This window comes from Solea solea, chromosome 2 (assembly GCF_958295425.1).
Source record: "Solea solea chromosome 2, fSolSol10.1, whole genome shotgun sequence".
Lineage (NCBI taxonomy): Eukaryota > Metazoa > Chordata > Actinopteri > Pleuronectiformes > Soleidae > Solea > Solea solea.
The window spans coordinates 5,238,640-5,255,461 of NC_081135.1; the positions used below are offsets into that span (position 1 = coordinate 5,238,640).

A 16,822-nucleotide genomic window follows, 5' to 3' on the forward strand; every position below is an offset into this window, starting at 1 on the left:
AAAGGATGCAAAGCAGCGTCCAGCAGTGTCCAGATCACAGGGATGATTTGCAGAGACAAACGGCAAACACTATTTTAGAAAAGAAGTCACATTTTATACATTTACTTGCCGGTCACATGACACCAGAAAAGCTTTTTGAGGTTAGAACATAGACAAAAAGCAGCACAGACAAAAAGGTAAAACAAAAACAAAAAAAAACACCAGAGCTGCTATTTGTTTGTCTTCTTTCACCCTCTGGTCACCTGTACTAAGCAACTACGAGCACTCTTCATTTGAAGGTCATTACATTCACTTCCACAGCCTCCATCTCGCTCTCTCTCTGTCTGTCTGTCTACTCTTTGCATTCCACCATGAGTGTTTGCCTCTCCAATCCAGTACAACTTGTCTCTTGTAGTGCATTCTGCGTTGGACGTCTTTAATATGACTAAAGAAAAACAGGTCAAGGGACGCCCACATTAGTATTTCAAGCGGTCATGGACAAATATGAGCACAAAAGACATGCGGGCCTGAAAGAGCAAGGACACATGGTAGACAGAGTACACTCTACTGTAGAATGGTGTTGTCTAAATCATAAAAAGAAACCCTGATGAACCACAGAAAGAAACGGCTGAGATGTCCAGAAGACAACTGTGCAAGGAGGTGATAAGGACGCTGTGAGGTTTTCTATCAGACCGAGGAGGACGACGGTGACCAATACCCAGACAGTCACGCCACAGTTTGTCAACTGCAAAATAATAAGACGGCCAGAGAAAGTGGACAAACAAATGAGAAAACAAACAACTTCAGAATGAATAGAAATTCAAAGTGAAAGCCAAAAGGCTACATGATTCACATTTATGATGATAGACAAACAAGTGATTTGGATACTGGAGCTCTGTCATGATAAACACACTCATGGCAGGTATCTGTGCTGCTCTGGTCAGAGCTTACACTTCATTTAGCTCGCTGGCTATTTTTTGGACACATAAAATGTTGTGTTTTTTGTGTGTTTTTATCTCATCTTGAGCAAGCGAGAGAGGCTGTGTGGAGCTGTCTTTTTTTTCTGTCTCTCCTTTTTAGATGTAATGATGCAACAGTTAGTCAGAGTTTTCCCTCAGTGGCATTTGTGGTGCTGTCCTGTCAAAATGTACCATTCCATTTCTGACTAATGAACACTGCTGTGGTTTCTGCTTCATTTTATCTCGCTTACAGCGTTAACTTCTATAATAAAAAGAAGAAAAAAAAAACAGACTGTGTGGTATGTTCTGTAAATGATAAAGATGCTTCAGGAAGGAAGGAAAGTTAGACTCCATATTGATCCCATATACTTTATTGTTACGGTAGCAGTTGACATTAAATTCCATTCCTACTAAGTCATAACAAGTTCTTCCATTATGGACTATCTATCCTCTGTCCTCTTAAAGGTCAATTCTGTCAAGATGTCAGCGTTTCTGCAAAAAAATAGATTTTCCAGGCCTTCAGTCACAGACATTTGACATCCAAATACTTTTTTCTTGGCTCCATGTTCCCAAAAACTGGCAACTGAGAGCCAAATCTGACAGACTCAAACTGACCGACTGCTCTTGACAGTTCACCTTCACATATTCCACGACTTTGATCCTCGCACATTACACGAGGGATCTTCTCGGTGCAAGTGTAGCTGTCTGCTGCTGACCACTGAGCAGCTTCACCGCCGCAGTGGTTGGAGGTCATTACTGACCCTGCTGCTATTTTTAGACTAACTAACGCTTCTCATGGGGCAGCTTTGCTGCAGGAAGGACAGATAGGTATTATTTCCTATTCTTAATTAAATAGACGGTTTAAATCAAAGACAATGAGAGTATACATGTGCGTGATGGAGCTGAGCATAATTTTTTAGCAGAAAGGATGGAGCCCTAATAGAATCAGTGTAATACTGCTGGGAAAACAAAGATAACATAAAGTAGGACCGTTCAAAATGAAAGGAGCACTTTCACACCTCAAAGTCACAGATTCTCTAAAGGCAAATACTATTGAAGAGATTCACTCCGGTTTGCCTAAAAATAAAATACGGCATTTGCGATTCTGTGCAAATCCTCCACCATTTCTAGGGTTAAGTGCCTTTTTAAAAAAACACTCTCAACTGTGTGCTGCTGAAGCAGAGGAGAGTGACAGTCTGGCCATTTGAGTCAATTTGCAAATGTCAAATCTGACCTAAATCTAGTGAGCAGCAGGAAAATTAAACTTTGACAGACATCCAGTGATTGAGTCTCGAAGCTTGGCTACAGAAAGTCCCTGCGTGTATGCACTGATGAAAACTAACAGGGACATTAGCAGATGATTAATCTAGGCCGGTGGGTTGTATATGAAGCACAGTGTAAAGGTCCAGTCTGTAACATTTAGGAGGGTTTATTGGCAGAAATTTAATACACTTTCCAAAAGTAATTGCTTTAAAATAAAAAATAATACAGTTTTTATGTTTAGAATAAGCGTTGAATGTGCACTTTTTGAGCCATCATGTTTCAGCCTGAATGGACAGCCCAGTCAGAGTTTTAAAACAACAACCTTTATGGCACACATAGGCCACCGTAGTTCCCTGAAGTGCTCAGAAAAAGGGAGAGGATTCCTCCATTTGTTACAATCTGTCTTAACATTCAATGTCACAAGATACAGGCCATAACATAAAACAGCTTGAATATCCAAATATTAATTGTTATGTATTTTGTCTAAGTATACTGTGTTGAATATAACTCTCAATTCACAATATCCTGAGACTTTCCACGCAATATAGTGTTTTACGACTCTTTTTACGGACATTTCTGTAAAGGGTTACCCAGACATTTCTGTGTCATACATTGATTTGATTTGATTTTATGCATGTTATTGAAGACATGAACATAAACTTAACACAAATGGGTGGAAAAAAATCTCCTGCAGAACCCAACCCAGTCTCTGAGAACGACTGCTGTACAGTACATTCAGTGTCGAGCTGTTCATTCTGTATTGTGGTCATTATTCTCCTGATTATTAGATCTTAACTGGGGCTGAGAATCACAGGCAGTAGAGAACTGTCAGTGTGAGTGATGGTGCAGGAGCCTGAAGACACTTATCATTACTGAAACATTAATATAACTTGTTAATCAGACTCTGACCTGCTTCACCTGCATGAATATGAACCCGTTCTTCATTTTGATTCTCACTTATAGATTTCTCCCCACCCTCGACCCTGCGGATCCACTCTGAATCTCGATCACCTTCCTCGCCTTCCTGCCACAGCTCCTATTCACTCCCATTCCTTGCTTTCACCCTATAGCCTTGTGCTCAATGAATGTAAATCACATTTCATTCTCTTTCATCAGGCTGCGTGCTATAATGTTCGGTAAGCAATGCCAACATCATCCGCCACCACTATTTATACATGACGACTCCAACTCGGCTTGTGCTCCGACTCTGTTTTCAGCCTCTCCAAATATACACTGAATCATGGCTCTGACATCGGCTGACATGCTGCATGCCTCGTAGATATTCTGGGGATTTAAGTCTATAATTATATTAGTGTGTAATACAAGCTCATGCAGGTAGATAAACTTCATGTCACTTAGAATACTGGAGTTTATATAAAACCAACTGTGACCATGGGCTTTTGCTGGTCCATCGTGTTGGTCAACAACACCAAAATATCTCAATGACTTTTGGTTTAAAACATTTATGTTTCCCGTGGGAATGTTCAGCATGACGTTAATGAGCGCCTGCTTTTCACTTCAGCATCTCCATGAGGTTTGAAATAAAATATCCAAGCAACTGCATGATGGATTGTTGTGAAAGCTGGGGGCAATGTTACATTTTACAGCTCCATTACTTCCTAATATTTCCCCGAGGTGTTTCCTGAAAAGAATTAGCTTATGATGCACAATCATCACACTGAATTAATTCAATACCCTTTGGAGCAGTCATTCCCAAAGTGTGGGTGAGAGGTCATAACGACATATAAAAAGAGAGTTTGGAGTTTGTAATGAAGCCTTAAATAACTGTTATTATTTAAATGATTCATTTTAATATGTTGCGTTGGAAATTGTAACATTGCAACAGGATTTATTTTTACTGTAGACGTGCAGGGGCCTGATTCAAAAGATATGTTTATGAAATCAATAATATATGGAAAAATCTGTCTTTGTTCTGATTCAAGGTTTGGGCATTTTTTATTATTTAAATATACAGTGAGGCAGCTAATCTGTGAAATCACACACATACTGTACAGCATGAGGGATATAATAATACATTAATAATGGATACTTACTTTGGTATCTAAAATAGCCACAGTCCCAAAATTCATTATATTTAAACTGTGATATTTTCCTATTAGTACAAAATACTGTATCTTGGCTCTTTCCAAGACACATCCTATTTATTATTTAGCTTTTAATTAAAGCAATACATTTCTTTGGGACAAAATACCGGCAAAAACAATGTCAAACCAAATTATCTCGTCTGTATAAGGGAGCATGGTGCTCGTTTGATAACACAATAAACTTACATGGTGGAAAAAAATAATTGAATCAGGATGTTATTATCGTGGGTAATGGGACATTATAGCCTCAGTGGTATACATTGATTTTCTTTTCAATAGTCCCATAACAAATGAGAACTGACTACTGAAAATGTCACTATGTCATTATAATATGTAGGTCAAAGGTGGCCTACCTAGTTTCTCTGTTAATCGTTGTATTTTTAGAATATGGTCTGTATGTTTAGTAACAATTTATGAAAATATTTGTAATAATAAATAATAATATTGCAATTCCTTGAATGAGGTCATTTTTGTTAACCCTTTTACAAATATGAAGTATTAGATTTTATTTCGGTGTTGTTTTGTGTGCCAACTTGTATACTCCAGTGTTGTAAATACAATAAATTATTAAAACAGTGAGCCTTCAAGGTCTTTGGCTAATTGTTGAACACATATGTTGTTGTAGGGCTGTGGGTGTCAAGCTGTGTTAGAGAAAAGACAGTCTGAGCCCCACTACAATGTGAATGGGGAAAGCATAGCTGGGAGATATGAGATATTCATTATCCAGCTCAGAAAATAAATGATTATCATACATTACAGTAAATATGCACAGGCTTCCAAAAAGCCCTGACAGCACTGCGGCGCACATTCTAATATATGTTCCAATTTGCAGTATCCTTAAACAAAACAAACAACTGGTGGACAAATGACTTGTCTGAATGAGCCAAGTGAAGCAGGGGATTTCCAAGCTGCGTTTGACAAACCACGTAATAGTGCAACTATTCTCAGCGCCAAGGCAGCAACAAGTCATCATCACGCAGCAGAGGAGCAATGCGTCACTCACGGCTCTGCTGCCAGCTCCATTAAAAGATTTGAATCTGTAGAAGTGAGATGAAAAGAGAGATGCCGAGTGGAAGTTAATGGAATTTTTACAAGCTCAGTGGACTTGATGAGGACCTCGCCGTCTTCATCAGCTCCGGATCATTTTCTCACAGCGCACGTTGTGGCTTTTAGTTTATTCAACATTCAGTTTAGTGCATTTAGGAACAATGGTGACTATTGATTGATCGTTCTTTTTGGAAAATATCCCAAAGTGAGCCAAAAAGGACCAGTGAGTAAGACTTGGTGAAATGAATCATTTGGCAGTGATGGAATATAAAGTAATAATAATAATGTGGTTTTCATTACCACAGAATGAGCCTTTTATACTGTAGTTAGATCAAGAGCCGAGTGTAAACAATAACAGAAGGCCACTTTTTTATGTCCCAATAGATGATGCTGAATCCTAAATGCTGTACCTTTAAGGCAGCTTTCTCTTGCTTCTTTGAGCGTGTAAACGTTGTCAGTCTGCCAGGATAAAGACGCACACTGTGAAATGACAGCCTGAACGATGAGAAGGCATTGAATATGTACGCGTTGCTCTACTTGGTGTCTTTTTCAATGAAGGCTGCCTTTTTTGAAAACAGGCCATTTGTTGAGATCATATAATGAAAGCTTTATAGAGAAAATATTGTCACAGGAGGAAAGTGATGAGGATCATTTGCAGGCCATTCAGCCGCGTACATTAAAAAAACATGAGGGTGACTTGGAGTCAGTGACAGTTATGAAAATAAAGCACTGGGATATTCCAGAGATATAGTGCCACTTTATGAATTTATGCACCACATTTGGTCAGAGGCCAGAGAACACATGAGCCAACCACATAAAAACACTGTCCTGTTTACTATCTCTAAGTTCTTTCATCCCCTATAATGAAATCCTTTTAAATTCTTTATCACTTTATCAATCAATCAGCCTGTATTTATGGCAGATAAAACAAAAGAAACAAAGACTGAACACCATCAGAAGTAAGAAGAGGGAGACTAATAGTACTAGTGATAGAACATAAATCAGGAGGAATAAAAGGAGAGAAAACAAATAATATAAAAAGAGTAAATAAATAAAGCTTATGAGAGAACAGACCAGTGAAGTTTGAGAGTGAAAACGAAGTAAGTTTGCTTACGAAAATATTGATATTCTCTGCTTTAATTGAACTAAACGCGTCACAATCGGATCGTTTTCCAGCTCCACAAATCCCGATAATCCGACAGCCTAACCCACCAATTAACATCGGGCTACTGTGATAAACTGAGGAAGAGCACATGTTTTTTTTTTCCTCCTCCTCATAAACGTTGGTGGACACCACAGATGCTACACTGCCACCTACTGCCCTGCAGCAGCCATAGCAACAGGAACGACAGGCAAGTCAAGCAGGTCATGAGTGCTAGAAACATTAAAGTTATGTAACCGCTAATTTATGCACAGTCCATTTAATGAGCCAAATCATAATCATGAAAAGTTTTCTAGAGTGCCTGATTTTGTGCATATTTCTCATAAATGAATTATCAGTGTTTGCATGTGAGCTTCTGGGATTTTTTTTTTTTTCTTTTTAATTCTCCATATGGTCACATGTGACATTGCAGAACAGGGCCGTCCTAATGTATCTCACATGTCTATTCTTTTGACCAGAAGGTCAGACAGATGCTGTGAACACAAGCCAGTGTCCCGGGAGAATCCTGCGGCTACACAAGTGGAAAAACACGCTCTTTGCACTCAGGATAAATCATTGAATCACTACACGTGTGCAATAGCTGAAGATGCAGCACTGTCCTGTCCTGCTGCGGATTTTGGCCACAGCTGAGCGGTCATTTGGGAATCCATCACTCATTGTTATGACTGGCCGTCCAATGAAATTGCAGCGTTTAAATAAATGAAATGGGGCAAAGAAAGAAAAATATGGTGCATCATCAAATATTAAAGTCAGCCTCACGGATGAGTTGAAGACAAGGTCATGTTTTATAACCAGTCGGCTGCAGAGCTTTAGTCCTCTTTTCTCTCTGGGAATCTGGGAACATTGCCCATATGCTCCATTAACACTGACAACAGCGAAAGGAAAAGAACAGACTGTAAGCACTCGCAATACAATTCCAAGACGGAGCATGTGTTGCAATGGCAGCTTGTGACAGGCATTCTGACCAGCTGTACAGTTTGTCGTTTGGAAAAGATTATGAATAAATGAGTCTCTCTTCCAAAGGGATTGAAAAATGAGGATTTAGTATATTAAAGAGAAGACAACAAATGTGAAATGTGAAAGTGAGGAACAATAGTTAAGAGGCATAAATCTGGATGATGCCGCGAGTAGACGCGAGAGATTAAACCAGTGTAACAAAAACAAGATAACCGGCAGCAACAAACACCCTGTACTGCCACATGTTTACATTCACATTCAAAGCCCTCAGTAGCAATTATAGGAATTATAACACTTGTCTTTCATCATAACCATTATTGGAACCATTTGCCAACAATAACAACACTGTCAAATCAGAAAGCTGATGTTTTGACAGTATATACATGTAATACTTAAGCCTACATAACAACAACAGCAACAGCAACTAAAGAAAATAGGCACAGCGTTCTAACGTCCACCAAGGCTGCTCAGTTTCCATCAGTGTCATGCACTTTCCCATCTTGTCCAAGGTTAACAATTGTTTTAAAATAAATCCTCTATCACCACTAGAATAATGAGTTCTTCCTTTGGCCATAAACTACATCCTGGTACAAATGAGTCCTTTACTATGTATGCTGCTCACAAACAACACTGAAATAATTAATAGATTCATCGCTTATGAACTGATAATTGATCTATTGGTTAACCTTTGTCTTGACTTTTCATTGCAAATGCACAAGCAGTGTGCAAATATAGACATTTTAAGACAAATAAAACAAACCTACCAGTAGCGAGCAAAGGAAAGAGTAAAATAATCATAACCATAAAAATAAATCATACAAAAATAATAAGATGCCCATTCTTGACAGTTAAATTTATCACAAAACAATATTCCATTCCTTGAACCAACATAGATAAAGAGTATATAGGGGGAAGTTTACTGGCATAAACCATTCCCTTTCCATTCCTTTGCAATCATTTCCAGATAAGGAGCCCATACTTCAAGAAGAGATCAAAATTTTAATTAATTGTTCAAAAGAAGAACTATCTTTGATGGTTCATCTCTCCGTCCCTTTTTTTTTTTAACTTCCAGAATGCTTTTTATGTGAAAAAAAACAAAACAAAAAAACATATCCAATAGATTTTACCGCTTTTTCAGTTTTTAAATACATACATTTCATGTCGCGAGATCATCAGCGGTGTGAAGTTGAAAGCAATTGGCAAACAGCTGCTTACATCCAACAGATAATAAGAAACATTAGCATTCATTTGGAGTTGTGTGTCTGGCCTCATAAAAATGTAAGTCTAGTATTCAAAGTTTCTAACTTCACCAACCCCCCGCGAGCAGAATCTGGCTCTGTGGATCTTAAATGTTCCACTACAGTCCTTTTACCTGCTAACTTTATTACTGTGTGGTGTTTGCAGCTGCACGGTTAGTGAAAAATGTATTGTTCACAAAGCTGGCAAAGGCAGGAAACAGCTGCCTATTGCTGCTGTAAATGACTCTCTGTGGGTTTGTCACATGACACACAGTCCTCTTTTTACCCACTGGGACTATAACAATATTTACTTTAGCTGCTTTAATGCCTTTATCACAGTCTGCAACATGCAGTCACACACCTCAGTGACCCCTGCCTGTGAAATGTGTGAGAAAATGACGGTAATGGAAAAGTGGCAGAAAGCTAATGGTCAGTGAGACGCTGTGGGAAGTAAAGGAGTCACAATAAAGCCAAAGCAGGGCTCTTATCTTCAGAGAGTGCAGTGGCTGATAGCACAGAGGCCCAAACATGTGTGATGACAAAAATAAGGATAATATTAGAGAGAGAGCACAAGAAAACCTCCAAAGATGCTATCTCGTGCTTTGGTGATGTGGCTCATTAAAGCGCAGTAATCTGCGAAAAGCTTTCATCTCAGGAACCAGATGTGATTTGATTCTACTTGTTCTGCGTCACTCTCTACTTTGGCCAGACAGAGAAGTTTGGTGCTGCTTCCAGCATTGGCAGCAGCAGCTGACATACCAATTACAGGGTTATTTTTATAATCCTGCTTAGCCATAAACCCAATATAGGCCTTAAATAACAGGGTATCAAATTTCAGCAGCCCAGTGGCACTGCACACATGCAGCTGGTGAGTGTCTGCAACAGCTGATAACTACATGACCCATAATGCATTGGCTCAAGTGGCCTCTGCAGGGTTATATTTTTATAGGTTTGAAAAGTGAGATGTTTTCAGACACCATCGTTGACCTCATTGGCCTCAGAACGGTGTGACGCATCGATATGATATTGCGGGGGGATAAAAGTAGGTCATCTTTCTGACTCATCAACTCATCAGGGATTTGGTGAAGGAGGTTTTCTCATAATTATCCACTTTACTTCCAGCAGACTGAGATTTTTCCTCTCAGAGAAGCCAGACGAGATGGAAAAGCAAAGCAGCAGGAGAGGAGGCCAGGCTCCTCCTGTGTTTTTCACCAGAGTCAAGGAAATGACAGAAAACCACACATTTTTAACAAATGAATCATACCAAAGCAACAGTGAGTGAGAGAGAGAGAGAGAGGGAGGGAGAGAGAGAGAGAGAGAGAGAGGGAGGGGGGTTGTTTTGTCCTGAATCTTTTGCATTGTGCAGAAATATACAATATTGATCTAAAAATGAAATGCTATAGGTTTATTACCTTCAAACCAAATGTCTCAAATTACTCCTTTAAGTGGTGGATATTATGACCTTATTTTTTATTAAATGTGTCAAATATCCGCACTAAATTGCTTGAAGAATCTTACAGCGCTGCTCTCGCATGCAATGTTTTAAACCAACGTTGAATAACTGGAGATGTTTGAACAATGAATTGTTTCACCACTGAATGCTGTAAATGTCATGGGGTATCTTTTGAAGCTTTATCGTTCTATATTTAATTTTTCTTTAGGATGGATATTTTATGATTAGAATATCGCATGCCTCTATAAATGTCATGGATATTAGATATTTAGTCTGTCTGTAACCCTGCTGAATGTGCTGCTGCCTGTTTCATTGCAAAAAAAAAAAACCCTTTTGAGGCTTTTCTGGTTAAATAAACGCTGTATTAAGAATAAGAATTGTAGTATTATTATTATTATGATTAGTTACAAGAATCATAATAATAACAATACTAACACAAGTAAGCCAATCCTACAGAGTACAAAGCCTGGGGCAGCTGTGTACCTGGAGGAAAGTGGAAAGTCACTGGACAGGAAAGTACAGTTGACATCAAAATAGAAAAGTAAAAATCCACAGTGGCAGTACTCACGGTGTCTGCTGCAGCCGGCTTCTCAAACATCCTCTTCAGACTATCAAGTGGGATGTCAAACCTTTCAATCCTCTTAGCAGCCTGCAGGTCCTCTCTTAACACTGGATCGTCTGATGTCTCTACCTGCGGCCCAGAGGGACGACAGGAAACGAAGCCTGAGGTCGCCGACACTGTGCTCGCCACCTCCTCTCCATTTCCAGATTGAGTTTCCATTGTTGTTCAGAAACTGTATCTCACCCTCCCTTCTTCCCTTCAGGCCCGTGCTTGGAGGGGAAGTTGTAAGACGTGAATCTCGAGAGGTGAGAAGGTGACGGAGAATAAGAGGGAGTTGTGAAAGGCTGAGTAATGGAGGTGGAGGTCTGGCTGAAAGTTCTTTGTCTGTCAGGCTCTCTGGGCTGTGCAGGCACAACGAAGGGCTGGAGGAAAGAGGAGGAGAAAAGAAAAAAGTTCACAGGGAAAGCGATTTTTTTTTTTCCCACTCTACCCCTGTCCTGTAATTACTCATACACCAAGTGGCCTATGTAAACTTGAATAGGAGCTCAAAGAATTGAGATATAAGTTGTACGAGCTGGATAAATGCTATTGATTATAAGTTTTTATTATCATTACAATAAATGTCACTTGTTTTGTATGTTTTTTTTTGTGACATATGGATTGTGGGACCCCTAAAACTGAAAGAATAAAGAACAACTCAAATAGATGAATCTTTACTTTTGAACCGGTCAAAAGTGAACCTCTGTGGGTTTTCAGGAAACAGATTAACAGCTTTTTGCCTCACACATCCTCTGTTTAACACCAGTTCTGTGTGGACAGGAAAGCTCATTCCTGATCAAATCAAGGGCGAACCATAACAATGAACCCCATTCACCTGCCACGCAGCCATGATGACAAATATCCAGCCACACCAGCACTTCCTAGGGAGTGTTTTCCTGAACTTCATCCTGGCAAGAAAAGGGAAATGAACACATTAACTTCTCTTTGTGAAAATGTGACTGTTGCTTCATTGTGCTACATTTTTAGTCTTGGGGACTTGGGTTTTGTTATTTAGGGACAAAAATTCAAAGTTCACCCTATTATAACGCATATGAGCCGGGAAAGACAAGCAAGGGTCAAATGATGGAGGAGAGAGTCGATGCAGACAGAGGAAGCTGAAAAAGAATGACAGCTTAATTACAGGATCAGGTTGAGACGACGACAGCGGAGACACAAGCCTGAAATACTCATTCACATCCACAATAGATACATCAGTGAAGTGGGAGGGAGAAATTGAGAGGCAATCCAGATAATCCAATCTTAATGAATGAATAGTCATGATATATGCATCTGATAGTACTTTGGAGGACACAGTATCACTCCATTTATACCAGTGGCAGATACATTATTCAGAGAGGGCCACAGGTATACCTGTGTCACTTTCTGCTGGATCCTGTGTCCTCTTACGCCACTCAATTTACAGCAGTTACTCATAAAAAAACACAATGGTCTTTCTAGCTCATTATGCCATTTTCAATTTCTATCACCTTCGCATTTGCGGGACTTCGTTTCGGCAGCAGAAAAGTCAATTTTGAGAGAATACAAGGCCACTAAGGGGCATGTTCTGCAAAGAGTAATGGAGCGTAACAGATTTTCTATGATGTGCATCTTGATTCGTTGCATAGCAAAAACAGCTACGCACACAAACGCACGCACCGTCTACACAGTGTGTAGGGCTATAAATTCAATGCAACAGCAAGCATCACGTCCCGAAACACAAGCGCCGGAGCAGCTTTCCTTTAATACAACAAGACACTATTTCAGGCCTAGTGGGGCTTCAGAGAGACTTCCTGCTCAGAATCCACCAGGGTAAAACACTGCCTGCTCCTACTGAATAAAAGATGTGGCAGACCCTCTGTGTTTGCTCCCATGTTGAAATTCCTGTCCAAGGACTCCAGATTACTTTTATTTAGAGGACAGACTGAAATTATGATCCCTGCGATAAGATAAGCGGATGGGAATAACCATTTACTTTGTCTACGGTGCCAGACTGTATACACACACACACACACAAATCACACTTTACAAGTAAGGATGAAAATATTTCACTAATTAGTTTTACTTAACAAAAAGATTCACTCTGGTTTTGTGAGATGATGAATATTGTGCTGTACATACAGTAACGTGTTGTTTTTGGTTTGTTGATGTTGTTAATTGCTATTCAGAGAAAAAGGATGATTTTAACATTGTTTTCAGCAGTTATAATAAAACCATGTAGTTATTAAGTCACATTCCAAAGCCATGTATAATGGACTGAGGGTAATTGGAGGCTCTGTATTTTTCTGGTCTCTGATTGTTTGTCCTTATTGACAATTTACTGAAAAAAGCACCTATAAATCAGACAGATGATCACATCATTAAGTGAGAAAAAAGCAAAGAGAAAGATAAATAAATAAAATAAATCAGCAGATAAAGCATGTAGTACGAGCAAAAGTAATATTATGTAACACAGCATGCTATAAATAATGGACGTGGACTCATTACCAGAAAATATAAATGGAACAAGAATAGATCCATGTGGCACCTCATTATCAGTGGAAAGTGCTGAATCAAGTCTTACTGTCATGTAATAAGAGTAGTGGAGTGGTTATGTACGTACCTCCAGACAGACTCCTGGAATTTCCCACTCATTGTGCTTCCCATACACACACACACACACACACACACATACAGAGTGATACTTCCTGCTCACTTTCTAGGCACTCATACAGAGACAGCAGTCAGTCCAGATCAAATTACAGCTACTGCTCCAGTTACTGAGGCTTTACTTCACCTTCATTATAACACATACAGGTCATCTGATGGAGTCAGAGGACAGGGATGTAAAGTGGTATCACTGTACTGCGCACACACACACGAGTGGGTCTTTTAAGGTGAAGATGTTGAATATGGAGAGAAATGAGAAGTTTCATGTCACAGAAACCGTATCTCTTTATTTTGCCTTTTGAATTATGATTTGAGGTGATTATTGAGTAGCACTGGTACATATTAATTGTGTCCCTCGTCCGTCTCCTGTGTGCAGAGCTTTACTCTCCTTGTATTTCAGCACTTATTGACTTCCTGTGTGTTATTCAAACACCTTACAACACTGGATGCAGTCCTGGAGGAGACGGATTCTCTTTGTGTTGGATGAAGGATTCTGTTTTCTTGTCTGGGCTACTTTGAAAGCTGCTGGAACTAAAATACCTGCTATATGTAAAAAAAAAAAAAATAATAATAAATATTTTTAAATGAAAGCAAAGGGAATTTCAACCTGTACTTTGGAAACACCACTTGTGCTTTTTCTGAAAGAATGTGAATAAATCAAAGACCAAACTTCCAGAGCAAACAAATGGAGCATTTAAACAAATGAAATGACAAAAATAAATTCATAGAAGAAAGCACATAAATACATAAATAAGGAAGCTGCAGCACAAAACATAAAAGGGCCTCCCACATAAAACGGACTGAAATAAAAGTTTCACATGCCCGTTGGGTAAAACAATGGACAGCAAAACAGAGTTTGTGTTATTTTATTTAAAATACGTCAAAATAAATAATACAATAAAAAGTTAGCGCAACTTTAGAATTGTGATGGTTACAGTAAAGTTACTGTTGAGGAACTGCAGCATTGGCAGTTCATCCTATGGTTGATGGAACCTTGATGATTAAAAGCTACTGAAAAGACACAAAATCTGACCATCATATGTCTCCGTTAGAGGCATTACAGGCAGTTTGTTATGATTTTTAGCTCCTCCACTGCCAAACTGTATGAATGATACAAGACATTTGCAGCAGTTGCACTGAGTGAATGGGTGATTGTGAAAAACACACTTTTGAGTTGTTGTGAAAAAGCACTGTATTCATAAATAGTCCAGTGTACAGTACCAGTTAAGATGTTTAATTTAAAGGTTTATTTTGTATTTATTATGGTATTACTCTTAATAAGCAAAGGCTAACGTGGCTATGTTCGTATACTGAGTAATAACCATTATGGTCCATTTTGTGGGACTCTAAGTATCTCTTTTACAACTCTATTAATTACAGACTAGTACGTTTGGGTGGATTAAACTCTTTATTGTGGAGAAGAGAGGCTTACGAGTGGAAGCTCTGAGATCATCCAGGGCCATGTAGTTGGCTTGTTTGACTTGGGGATTTGCCTGCGGTGTTCTTTTTAACAGACCAGACAGACGGAGAGACCATCTGCTCTCCTGACTGCTTCTTAGCCAAAGCAATCTCCTCCAAAGACACTGCACTCACCGTCTTCTCCAGTTTCACACCTGTCACAGCTGGCCGCAGCATTGAGTCGTGGTTTATGAGGAACAACATACTAAAATAAAAGCTTGAAGTGAAGAATCGCCGAAAACCACGCTGCGAAAGGTTCCTCTGCTTAGAAACTGCAGAGCCGAACGACTGACATGCTTTAAATGGGCAATATATAAGTTTAATTATTGCTATACAACCAACATTTGTCAGCATTAAATGTGACTTACTAACCATTCTATCTATATATCTCTATCTATCTATCTATCTATCTATCTATCTATCTTAATTCAATCTCGTTACCTGCAGTTTTGCAGAGCCCTGCTAAGTGCTTATGGTTGTCTTAATATAAATAATAAATAAACCCAATGTTATATTAATAATTGCTTAAGTAAAGTCACTCTGAAATTATATTTAAGATGATGTCATATGAGGGTGTCCATGCTGAATCCTCAGCTCATAACTGTCACCTCTTCTCTTGACAAAGTCTGCCATCTGCTGTTCAATACCAACAAACACATGATAGTTTTTTCTTTTTTTCAAATACAGATGATGTCATCATTTCAGAAAAAAAGCTTTTGTTAAAGGTGTTAAAGCTTTACAGTGTATGTCAACAGCATGTGTGTGTATTATAAGAAATATAGGCTAGTAAATAAATACTGTGTGTGACAGTAAAGCCAAACCATCATACACATGCAAGTTCAGTTGGATGGATTAGACTTCATGTGTGTTTTTCTTTTGTTTATGAAGGTGCGGAGTCATAAAGTCACTTCTGAGCAGCAGCAGCAGCAGCAGTGACAATATTTGTTTGCAATATCAAGAGCAGGTTAATTAAATGCTGGATTAGGATATTTAATCCAGCCTCAGTCCAAGGTTCAGTTAAAGCCGTTATTAAAGGCCTCAGGTTGGTGACTACAGTGGCTGTAATAGGGTGTTGTAAACTATAACCAGTAGTATAGTACCATCCATCTCTGTACCGGCATAATATCAACATATTTACAGTATTTATGCACTTATATTTCTCTCAGTGACATGAGTAAATATGACATTTTTGTGTACAAACTTATATGGCTCAAAGACCTAAAATGATGTCTCTTTTGTCTTTTCTAAAAGCAACTACAGACAGAAATATTATAATGTGTCATTTATTCTCTCTCTCTCTCTTCCTCCAACTCTAAAGCTGTTGGGTGTTGCAAACCAGTCCACTGCACTGCTCAAGTCAGACAATGCCACAAAACAAATATTATAATATATATTATATTAATATATATACATAATATTATAATATATAATAAAAATAAATATTTTTGTGATTTTACATAGGCTACTAGTTGATTTGATATTGAAAACAACACATATGTATGTATATATATATATGTATGTATGTGTATATATATATATATGTATGTATGTATGTATGTGTATATATATATGTATTTATATATATATATATATTTATAGCTTATAATACAACATAAGTTTTCGATGTGCATATCATTTGCATTTTAAAACAACACTACTGAGCTAGCTAATAACAATAACAATAACAATAACAATGTAGCCACACAACATTATAAAACGCACAGTGGATTATTAAAAGACAGTGTCCAAGCATAAAAAAGCATTTTTCAGATCCCTGTAAGTGACTTTGAAAGAACACTAACATAAGGTAGATGAAAACTTACCCCAGAAGAAACTGAAAGGTATTCCTGCAGACTCCATTGCCTCCGGTCAGACAAGAGGTTCAGGGTGCTTTGGGTTTCTTGGTGGATGTCGTCACCTCAGAAGTAACCACTTATTCTCATGACCTGTCACT

The 16,822-nt window shown here is 38.6% G+C and overlaps 1 protein-coding gene across 1 annotated transcript in view; it reads right to left on the reverse strand.

Annotated features, from left to right (window-relative positions):
* xirp2a (xin actin binding repeat containing 2a) overlaps window positions 1-16,822 on the reverse strand; it is a 55,424-nt gene extending 38,602 nt beyond the window's left edge. The window contains exons 1-3 of the mRNA XM_058612334.1: window positions 16,692-16,822; window positions 11,600-11,672; window positions 10,732-11,147 (exon numbers count right to left, since the gene is read on the reverse strand). Of these exons, the coding sequence (XP_058468317.1) occupies window positions 10,732-10,944 (213 nt within the window). The 5' untranslated portion in view covers window positions 10,945-11,147; window positions 11,600-11,672; window positions 16,692-16,822. The remainder of the gene's footprint in view (window positions 1-10,731; window positions 11,148-11,599; window positions 11,673-16,691) is intronic.